The sequence below is a fragment of the Malaclemys terrapin genome, chromosome 6 (assembly GCF_027887155.1).
Source record: "Malaclemys terrapin pileata isolate rMalTer1 chromosome 6, rMalTer1.hap1, whole genome shotgun sequence".
In the NCBI taxonomy this organism is placed as follows: Eukaryota; Metazoa; Chordata; order Testudines; family Emydidae; genus Malaclemys; species Malaclemys terrapin.
Window position 1 is genome coordinate 113,718,915 of NC_071510.1, and position 11,615 is coordinate 113,730,529.

The 11,615-nt window shown below is 44.8% G+C and overlaps 1 protein-coding gene across 1 annotated transcript in view; it reads left to right on the plus strand.

Moving 5' to 3' along the window:
* Window positions 1-4,613: 4,613 nt before the first annotated feature.
* FECH (ferrochelatase) overlaps window positions 4,614-11,615 on the plus strand; it is a 30,334-nt gene continuing 23,332 nt past the window's right edge. Inside the window, exons 1-2 of the mRNA XM_054032329.1 lie at window positions 4,614-4,855; window positions 10,752-10,869. Coding sequence (XP_053888304.1) covers window positions 4,792-4,855; window positions 10,752-10,869 — 182 coding nt within the window. The 5' untranslated portion in view covers window positions 4,614-4,791. The remainder of the gene's footprint in view (window positions 4,856-10,751; window positions 10,870-11,615) is intronic.

Sequence of the window (11,615 nt, forward strand, 5' to 3'; positions counted from 1 at the left end):
GTTACACAGGGGCTGTAGCGGCGGTCTCTGCTCCTGCTGCCTTTCCTGCAGCTCAACCATACGCTGGAGCATATCAGTTTGATGCTCCAGCAGCCGGAGCATCGACTCTTGCCTTCTGTCAGCAAGCTGACTCCACCTATCCTTTTCAGCCCGCCACTTGCTCTCTTCAGCCCGCGATTCAGCCCGCCACTTCTCCTCTCATTCATATTGTGCTTTCCTGCACTCTGACATTGTCTGCCTCCACGCATTGTGCTGTGCTCTGTCAGCGTGGGAGGACATCTGGAGCTCCGAGAACATATCATTCCGAGTCCGCCTTTTTCTCCTTCTAATCTTCACTAGCCTCTGCAAAGGAGAAACATTTGCAGCTGGTGGAGGAGAAGGGAGAGGTGGTTAAAAAAGACACATTTTAGAGAACAATGGGTACACTCTTTCACGTTAAATTTTGCTGTCCACATTACACAGCATGTGCTTTCGTTACAAGGTCGCATTTTTCCTCTTATATTGAGGGCCTGCCGGTTTGGTATGAGAGATCACTCACGCAGTGCCAGGCAACAGAATTCGGCTTGCAGGCAGCCATGGTAAGCCACAGTCTTTTGGCTTTTTTAACCTTCATAACATGTGGGAATGGTTTCAAACAGCAGCGCTCTCATTTCCAATACCAAGCACCCATTGGGTTGGCCATTTAAAATGGGTTTGCAATGTAAAAGGAGGGGCTGCAGTTTCCGGGTTAACATGCAACACAAACCCAACTAACCCTCCTGCCCCCGCACACCCAATTCTCTGGGATGATCACTTCACCCCTCCCCCCACCGCGTGGCTAACAGCAGGGAATATTTCTGTTCAGCTGAGCAGGAACGGGCACCTCTGAATGTCCCCTTAATAAAATCACCCCATTTCAACCAGGTGAACCAGACCGTGAATGATATTACTCTCCTGAGGATAACAAAGAGAGATAAAGAATGGATGTTGTCTGCATGCCAGCAAACACCGGGACCATACGCTGCCATGCTTTGTTATGCAATGATTCCAAACTACGTGCTACTGGCCTGGCGTGGTAAAGTGTCCTACCATGGCGGACGGGATAAGGCAGCCCTCCCCAGAAACCTTTTGCAAAGGCTTTGGGAGTACATGAAGGAGAGCTTTCTGGAGATGTCCCTGGAGGATTTCCGCTCCATCCCCATACGTTAACAGACTTTTCCAGTAGCTGTACTGGCCGCAATTGCCAGGGCAAATTAATCGTTAATCATTAAACATGCTTGCTTTGAAATCATGTGTAATATTTAAAAGGTACCTCAGGGTCTGGGAGCACACCTTGGGTGAGTTCGGGGGTTACTGGTTCCAGATCCAGGGTGACAAAGATATCCTGACCGTTGGGGAAACCGGTTTCTCCGCTTCCTTGCTGTGAGCTATCTTCCTTGTACCCCGAACCCGCTTCCCTGTTGCGTGATTCTCCATTGATGGAGTCAAAGCACACGGTTGGGGTAGTGGTGGCTGCACCCCCTAGCATGGCATGCAGCTCCGCATAGAAGAAGCATGTCTGTGGCTCTGCCCCGGACCTTCCATTTGCCTCTCTGGCTTTGTGGTAGGCTTGCCTTAGCTCCTTAATTTTCACGCGGCAATGCTGTGCGTCCCTGTTATGGCCTCTGTCCTTCATGGCCTTTGAGACTTTTTCTAATATTTTGCCATTTTGTTTACTGCTACAGAGTTCAGCTAGCACTGATTCATCTCCCCATATGGCGAGCAGATCCCATACCTCCCATTCGGTCCATTCTGGAGATCTTTTGTGCTCCTGGGACTCCATCATGGTTACCTGTGCTGATGAGCTCTGCGTGGTCACCTGTGCTCTCCACGCTGGGAAAACAGGAAATGAAATTCAAAAGTTCGCGGGGCTTTTCCTGTCTACCTGGTCAGTGCATCTGAGTTGAGAGTGCTGTCCAGAGCGGTCACAATAAAGCACTCTGGGATAGCTCCCGGAGGCCAATACCGTCAAATTCCGTCCACACTACCCCAAATCCAAGCCAGAAAGGCCGATTTCAGCGCTAATCCCCTCATCGGAGGTGGAGTAAAGAAACCGGTGTAAAGGGCCCTTTAGGTCGAAAAAAAGGGCTTCGTCGTGTGGACGTGTCCAGGCTTAATTCGATTTAATGCTGCTAAATTCGACCTAAACTCGTAGTGTAGACCAGGCCTGAGGAACTGGTTTGGCCACTCCCCAGACTTCTCTGGAAAATGTAAGTCATGATCTCAGCTTATGTTTAAAACTTCACATATAATGCTGCTGCTACATGCATTTTGCCATGATATTATTGATCAGCAAGTTATGAGTTTTTAGATACCTCACAAGACATGCCTTGTACAAAAATTACTACAGTAGTGTGCAGGGGTATAGTCTGTTACCATTTTTAGTCAATTTCACTTTCAGGTTTTCTCTCTCTTCTAGAGAAATGCTGTGATGTCTGGGTTGCAAACAATACAAGAGGATTATTATAAATTAAAATCTTTCCATTTTAAAATATGAACATATTTCTAGTCATCCTCAGTTTTGTAAATGCTAGTTTTTGGGCCAAATTGGTTCAGATAATGCCCCTCCAACTTCTACAGATCAGCTGCATGAATATCGGGGGAAGTTTGAGTTGCAAAACTGAGGTCCCAGTTACGCTGCTATGCCCTGAATATGATATTTGGCCATTGGACTATAACCTACTAACTGAATTCTAAAGGAACTCTTTGCAACTACAAAGCTCACCATCTCTGCTATGAATCTGAACCTCAATGGATTGAACTCATACATTAATCTCTGACAAAATTACCAAGAAGAAAATGGACAAAAAATGTATATATTGTTGAGAGTAGACAAATATTTGGAGGAGAAAATTAATTTGAGCACAACATCTGGCTAGGGAATAAGACAGGCCCAGGTCCAACACAAGCCTGTTACTGATTTCAGACCAAATGGAGGCTTGGCAGCAATGTGTTCTGGGAAAGGAGGAGACGGATATAAAAAGCTCAGAACAGGATGTGTTATTGGATTTCTTCAGGCAAAGGGCCAGCAAGGAGCTTTGGAAGAGACTGCAGTAGGTGTGTCTCAACCAACTGACAGACCCCAAACAGAGGAAGCAAGAGTAACTCGTGGGTCCTTCTGCACCTACCAAGCCCTAGAAACCTGCTCAGCCTCTTCAAGGAAAGTTGGAGAAAAGGGCAAGAGGGGAAGGTTTACACAAGCCTGCAACAGAGAGCTAGTGACCCCAAGGTCAGTGAGGAAAGGAACTGTTTTTATGTTTTTTTTTTCTGAAGTTGCTACAGGACCTGGGACACACCCTGATTGAATTGGCCCCGTCAAAACTGGTTCTCCACTTGTAAGGTAACTCCCTTCTTGTCAGGTGTCAGTATATTTACGCCTGTATCTGTAATTTTCACTCCATGCATCTGAAGGAGTGGGTTTTAGCCCACAAAAGCTTATGCCCAAATAAATCTGTTAGTCTTTAAAGTGCCACCAGATTCGTTGTTTTTGTGGATACAGACTAACAGGGCTACTCAGTGGCGGATTAATGATTTTGCCACCCCTAGGCCCTGAAATAATTGCTGCTGGCCCCAACTCCACCCTTTCCCCGCCCCCATTCTAACCCCTTCCCCAAAGTCCTGCCCCAACTCCGCCCCCTCCCTGCCCCTATTGGGTCCCTTCCCCAAATCCCCGCCCCAGCCCCGCCTTTTCCCCCAGCGGTTTCTCCCTCCTCCCTGCCCCCCAAACAGCTGTTTCTTGGCCCTGGGAGGGAGGGGAGAGAAACAGGACCCTGCTGCACCGGAGGCGAGCTGGAGCAGGGGAGCTTTTCCGGGGGTGCTCAAATTTGCTGCCCCTGCAGATTTGCTGCCCTAGGCTTTGGAGATACTACACTGCTGCAGCTACCCCTCTGATACTTGACTGCATGAACCTCGCAATTCAATAATTAAAGAGACAACTTTCTTCCATGTTCTGCACCAATCTTCTATTTTAAAACAATAGAAGATAAATTAGTATAAACAATTATTCTTTTGCCACTAGCTATAAAAATAAAAGGTTAAATTTTTCAAACTTGAGTGCCTAAAATTTGGTACCTAAAGCCCCAAATCGGTAAACACTTATTTATGGACATCCTCTTAAGTGTTTGCAAGATCGGGGCCTAAATAAGCAGCATGAGGTCCAGAGATGCTAAGCACCCATAACTGAGCGGTCCAGACTGTGTACCCCTGAAAGTCAGAAAACCTATTGAGGTGCCTACATATGAATGTAGGTGCTTAACTTTGGACATCCACGATAGAAAATGCTGGCCACACTTTTTAGAATACTTGATATCTCTTTGGTTTAAATTAATTTGGGACTCAAATCCCTCCAAAGAAAAGGAGACCTGTTTACAAATCAGTCTAACTTTTGCTGTCACTTTAGTGTTGGCTGTTTGCCCCAGCTCTTAAGCCATCTGCAACCAGCAGATCCTTGTCTTTGCTCTGAGATCCGAGTCACACTCCCTCTCGCTGCGCTGGCAGCTGGTTTGCTGGTGGCTGGGAGTTGGATCTTTAACAATCAAAGGAAGGGGGAGGATCTCTAGCGCTGGGACCTGCCTCTCTCCCTGTCCCCACCCCTTCCAGGCCACGCAAACGCATGTCTTCCTAACGCAAGAAAACGGCGGGCGGGATGACACAGGAGGATCTTGACAGGGAGGAAAGAGGAGGGAGAGAGAGGCGAGCCCACTCCAGCTAGTGCTAAGGCACGTTCAGCAGGGGAAGGGAACCCTTTTCCCCGGGCGTCTGCAGACTAAGGGAATGTATTTAGTTCACACAAACATGGCTGCTGCCTTCAGAGCTGCAAACCGAGTGTTGTGTCCATGTAAGTTTCCAACCGCATTTTAAGGGTGGCCGGGATGCCCTGGGCTGAAGGAAGCGTGCTGTGGAAATTGCAGCCTCCCCCCAGGGCTCCGCCAGCGGGCGGGCCGGGGGCTCTCCTGCCGCTCGCTGCACTTGCTGGCTCCCCGGGAGGGGTCGGACTTGGGGGAGCCGGGATGTTTTCTTGCCCGTCCCTGGCCCCCTAATCCCTCCGTTCCTGGGGGGCGGGGAAGTGACCCCCGCCGCTGCATTGCTAAGGGAGCAGCAATTCCGAGAGGGGTTTGTGCAGCAGGGAGGCAGATTAACGCCTGGCTGCGTTACATAAACAAAGGGCTTTCGCACGGAGCGCGGCCGGGCAGTGGGTGGGAAACCCCCCCCCGCCCCCCCGGGGGCCAGGGATGGAGGAGCATTTCTGGAGCAAACTCTTCCCCCTTGAGCCCCGGGCGGCGGATGGTCTGAGCGCAGAGAGGACAAGAAAAGATGTAACTTCTCCCACAGGCTGCCCACTTGAGCCCGGTAGCCCGGGCGGTGTTGGCGGTAGCGGCCCCTGTCCAGGGCACATGTAACACTTTCCCTTGGGCTGAGTGCAAGCAGAGGGCACGAGAAGACACCCCCCCCCCCTCCCCGGGGGGCTCTGCAGCCGGGACTGTGTTACGCAACGCGCCCTTTCAATGAAAAGCGTTTGCATAACGCTGCGTGATTAGCAGCCGCAGCAGGAGCCCTGGGGTGACTGGTGCGTCCTGCTGCAGCGAGGTAGTTAGTGGCTGGCAGCGGGAGTCCCTGCAGATGACGCTGGGTGTTGCGGGCAGCTGGTGCCCAGGGACAGTGCGCCCTGGTGGGGCAGGGCCGGTTTCTGTGAAGGCAGCACCAGGGCATTGTGCCCAGGCTCAGCAAGTGCCCCCTACTGAGGGTTTCACGCCTGCAGTAAGTGGCCTGGCCAGTGCTGAGGCACCCAGAGCCAGGGCCCTAGTTCCGTGCAAAGTTTTCAAGCTTCTGCTCTGCTTTGTGTCTCCCATTTTTTCGTGTTGTTTGTCTGTGTAGATTGTAGGCATCGGCTGTCTCTTTACATAGTGCCAAGCACGTTGTGGGCGCTTACTCCATTCTGAGCCAGCATGCTGCCCTTGCACCAGAACCTGTCTCTGGTGCCCAGGGTCAGCAGTGCTCTCTACAAGCTGTTGCAGGCGGGTAACCAGTGTTGTGTGCTCTGTCTTGGTGCAGTAAGTGTCTCTGGAAGCCAGGGAGGGAGTCAAATTCTGCCATCAGTTACAGCCATCAACCTCAGTCAGTGGGCTTGTACCATTAAGTTGAGTCTGGCCCAACATCTGTACTGACTGTTTGCAGGGAAATCTGAACTTCCGCACGCAGACCCAATTACAGCTTTGTCGACACCAGTGTAAAAGCAAACCCACTTCAGGTGACCATGGGAGACTGGGAATCACGTCTGTTATAACTGGGCCTTGCAGACACGGGTTATTTATCAGAGAGCACTTAGATGAGTATTTTGCCTTTATGCAGTGGTGGTGTAGCCATGTTGGGCCCAGGATATCAGAGAAGTAATATCTTTTATTGGACCAACTTCTGTTGGTGACCTGAAGAGCTCTGTGTGGCTTGAAAGCTTGTCTCTCTCACTGGCAGAAGTTGGTTCAATAAAATATATTACTTTACCTACCATGACTCTCTAATATCTTGTCTTTATTCATTCTGTCACAAAGTAGAGCCCTTTGGAGCACGGACAATCCTTTCTGTTCCTATTGCAAGCTGTGGTGGTTGGGAGAGTTTATGCTTAGCTGCCTTAAAACTTGGGTATGGGTGCCTCTGATTTTTGCATCAAAAATAGATTTTTGGTTTTAAAAAGCCAGAAACTCAAACAGTTGAAGGACTACAAAAATTATTTTATAAAATAGATCAGTTCTCAAAGTGCCTGGACAGTGTATTATTTTGGAAAGGATACAAACATTCACATAGACCCAATGTGAATGATGAGCCCTTTCTAACTCCCCCAAAAACAGACCCTCCCTACTTAACTTTCCCAGCCACTCACCATATCCCCAGAAAATTCCTGGGTCAGGAGATTGACATTGCTGTCCTCTAAAACTGTGCAATATAATCCTTAATCGGCTGCCTTCAGCGATAGAACCACCAGGATTTGTTGCCATACAATAGCAATTATTATTATTTATTTAGTTATTTTCACTTATAAAATGTAGCCACTTTGGACATCTACATAATTTAAAAGGTCATTTGTTATATTTAGTATATTAAAATCAATTTAAAAGGAAACATGCTCCCCCCAACAGACTACAGCCTGTGAAAAGAGATGAGACTTGTGCCATGCCCTTACCATCAACAAACTTGGCTCTGTCAGGCCAGTGGGGAAGGGACTGCCCTTGAAAACATTCTATTAACAACCACCTGCCATATAAATTTGGGGACGAATGACATTCCCCAGCTTTCCTGGTAATCTTTGGTTATGGGAAAGGAAAGAAGTGGTCTCTCTGGTTGTCAGGAAACGTGCCATGTAGGCTGAGATATGTGAAAGTCACTTCTATGGAGTTGGTCCCCCAAACATTTTAGAATTTAATTCATACAAATAAGATGAGACATAGAATGCAGCAGGTCAGTTGTGGAGATGAATACAAAAGGATTGAGCTGGGCATGTAAAACTTCATAGATATTAAATCCCAGAAGGATCCATTAGATAATTTAGTTGGACCTCCTGTATAATGCAGGCTGTAGACTTTCATCCAGTTACTCCTATAATGAGCCCAATAGCTTGGGTTTGACTAAAGTTCAGTTGGGTCATCGCTTTTTAGTATTTTAACCCTAAATCTGCCTCTTTTTTTTGTTACAAAGCTGGAATTTGAATCCCCTTCCCCCTCTCAGCTTTGATTGAAAAAATGTTAGTAATTAATGAGCACTACCCCTGTTGATTGTGAAACAGAACATGTCCCTTACTACACATACTTTGTGTGTATCTTTTTTCCAGTGTCCGTGTAAGTGAATGGAGATTATGGTAGGAAATTGATTCAAGTGGTACTATTAAAGAAAAAAGTTTAAATAAAAATCCCTGAATTAAAGTAACTGAGACATACAACCAAAAAAGCAAGATGGTTCTTTGCTGAGAAAAACAACTATTGTAAACTCAGCTTGTTTGCTGAACACCACCTCTGGTAAAAGTGAGTAACTGATCTAGTGATCCAACTCGCTGCAAATGCCTAGGGCCCTAGGCAAAACATGGGACTGCTGAAATGCCTTTTCCTCAAGAGTCCTTGGCTTTTATGGTCTGTCTTTAACCTTAACATGGTTTTTTGCATATTGTCAGAAATGGTCTCTGTCTTTTTGCCCCTTATTTATCACCAGGGCTCTATGAAAAATAGCATACAGAACAGTGACTAACATTTTAAGTAAATGCTAACAATGGTTTAAATATAATTAGCAGAGCACTTTTTATTTTTGTTTTAAAAGTACATCTATAGATTTTTTTTTCTTAAATGTTACTGAGTCAGTGTAACGATGTATGCTCAGACAGTCTAACAGTTTTTTAAAAGGAAGAATGCAATATAATTGATGAGGAATATGATTTAAGGTAACTTGAGCGTGCAGATGTATGGTTTTATTTTATTGAGTGCACATGAATGAGGAAGTGGTAGTATGTATATGTAGATCTAAGAGCTACTTAGAATACTGGGAATAAGAAATACAGCAAACAAAATTCTTTAGAGATAAAAATGTCTAGCTGGATTATTTGGTCATGTGAGAGGTGATTGACATACACAACTATTGTTGTATTCTGTTCGACTTACAAAGTTTTTATCTAATTGAAGAGGAATGTGAAGCCTTAGCATTCATTTTTAACTACAAAAATGGAATTTATAGATATCTAACTTGGCATTTCAAAATGTGGGTTTTTCCCCCCCTCTCTGGAATCTGGTTCAATAACCCTGTAATATAATTTTTTTCCTTCTCTTAAAAACATTTTGTTGTAAATTATTACTCATTGAAAAATTAACAAGATTGTGCTTTAGAAAAAACTTTAGATGCTGAAAAGTTGTGATTAGTTTTCCCAGTTCCAAGTCAGTTTTCCAGGTATTTTAATGGTGCTTCTGTGTAAAGCAAACGTACTGTAGACTGTGGCTTAGAAAGTGAAATCTTTTTATATAGTCTTGTAAGTGGGGGACCCTTTTCTAGTCTCCATTGCAGTGTGAGCAATGGTAAACATGGAATGTGTGATACAGTTGTGATAATTTAATATGGCAACATGTTAAGGAGGCATTTGTGTACGCTGTGAAAGTAATTGTGTGTGCATATTTAAGGGCAGAAGTGGCCTCTTCAAATTTTATTGTGCCCTAGCTCTGAGGGATAAAATGTTTATGGTATTTTGAAAATTAAATAAGAAAACCTCTGTTAACATAACATTAAGCTTGAAGGGTTTAAATCACAAAAGATATGTGAAATAGAGTTCCAGTAGTAGTGTTGCACATCCTGTATATTCTATGGGAAATCCCTTATGAAACAGAGAAATAAATATAAAAACCACACATTTAACCAGTGAAACAATGAGATATACATATTTACAATGCAGCTGAAAGCTTCACTTTTGCATTGTATAGTATAATGTCGACTGTACTATACAAACTTTATAAATCTAGTAAATTAAGATTTTCAGAGAAGGAGAAAAAACAATCCTTCAGGCACCGAAAGTGCTTAAATCACCTCAGTCCCTTAGATCACAACCTTTTAACCCACTATTAATATTTAGACATGTCTAAGTGCTTAAACCACTAATAACCCCCATTAACAAGTGTAGTCTTCTTATCCATCTCTGCCTTTGGGCAAAGTCTGGCTGAGGCTAGAGCCATGGAGTGATGGGAAGAATTGAGTGAAAGCAATGAGAGAGATGGCTGCCTAGAGTGAAGTTAAAGAACCCTGGTTGAACTGGCCCTGAACTGATCCGATGGAATTGCTGGATCAGTCTACTGGAGCACAGGGTCAAGCTAGGAACAGTCCAGGGCTCAAATACATTAAGCTACATTGCAGCAAATGTTTAAAAGCCCTGAAATTCAGGGGCTGATTTTTAAATGTTTTTTAATCCGTATAATATTTATATATGGATGGGTGTATTTTAATGTTTTGTAAATTTAGTGCTTGTGAAAGATTCTGGCAGCAGCTTGACAGTCTTGGTGACTGAAAGGGGGGGAGGGATAGCTCAGTGGTTTGAGCATTGGCCTGCTAAACCCAGGGTTGTGAGTTCAATCCTTGAGGGGGCCATTTAGGGATCTGAGGTAAAAATCAGTACTTGGTCCTGCTAGTGAAGGCAGGGGGCTGGACTTGATGACCTTTCAAGGTCCCTTCCAGTTCTAGGAGATAGGATATCTTCATTTAAAAAAAAAAAAAGTCATTTGTCCATAGAATAGTTACAATATTGCAGTTTTTCACTGCACAACCATTTCATTGTACCTCCACTCTGAGCTGAAGGTACTTCACTTCCTTTCATGCTGAAGTGGTGTCTCTTACAGCATTGCCAGCCCCAAGTGTTCAAAACTCATGAGTCAGGCCCTAAAAATCATGAGATTGATTTTAAAATGATAAGATGTTGCAAAAAATAAGTTTTGGTTCTTTGCTTTCCTGGTTTTTGAGCCTTTAAGGCACACTCAGGTCATGTTTTCCAGCTTTTCTCTGCAACCACGGGGGCTAGACACTTACCCTTTTAAAAATTGTATGAAATCCATGATTTTTCCTTAAATTGCTTGGCTCCAGGAGATGGGGCTTCAAAAGAAACGCCAAATATCAGGAGACCACCAAGCACATTTAAAGAGATATTGGGGGAAGGCAGCATATGTCTCATAAACAGAATCCTCTGCCCAGTAATAAACTAACAATACATTTAACCTTCTCTCCAGGCACAAAAAGCAGCAGCTGCAGTCAAGTGAGAGTCCAAATACAATGGAGAGGTCAGTCAACAGCAGCAGCCGCCACACAAACAAAAAGCACAGAGCCTCAAATTCAGCCTGAAAAGAGGTAAGGAGTTATTCACAGGCCTCATCTGTGCTGACATGAAGTGTGTGTGTGTCCTACAGGTAATTGCTCTCTGTCTCTCTCCAAAATGGTATTGCTTTACTTTACAATGCTCTGGTTTTAAAGCATTACAATCGTCTCACTGTTTCCTTGTGTTTCCCTCATTTCTATGTCTGTATCCATCTGTTCTGTTGTCCATTGTCGGCTATTTAGATACTAAGCTCTTTGGGGCTGGGATCATCTTTTTGTTCTGTGTTTGTACAGCATCTAGCACAAGGGCGTCTTCATGACCAGAGCCTCCAGGCACTATTGGAATATAGATGATAAAAATATTTACCCTTATGCCCTGTTACATCTTGTGCAGTGTTTAGTAGGGTGAAGGGGAGAAAGGAGCAGGGAAATAAACAGTGGTTAAGATTTTTTTGGAGTAGGCTATGGGAATTAGGCCAGTATCTTTCATTTGAAAGTTAGTGTCTAAATCCCTGAGACTGTTTTGAAAATCTTAACAAGCCATCTTGAAGCGTAACTATTTGTATAGTAAGAAGATAAAGTATAGTAGAGTGAGATAGCAGCTTAATAATGCAGTTATTGCATAAATTTGAGACCCCATTTAGTACACTCTTGTTAATAATAATTAGTGCCTTTCATTCAAGGATCTCAAAGGACTTTGCAAACAAATGCACCTGTGCGGTGTTTGCAGATATGGAAACGACAGAAGGGGGAAGAGAGGCTCCTCATCTCAGACTGTA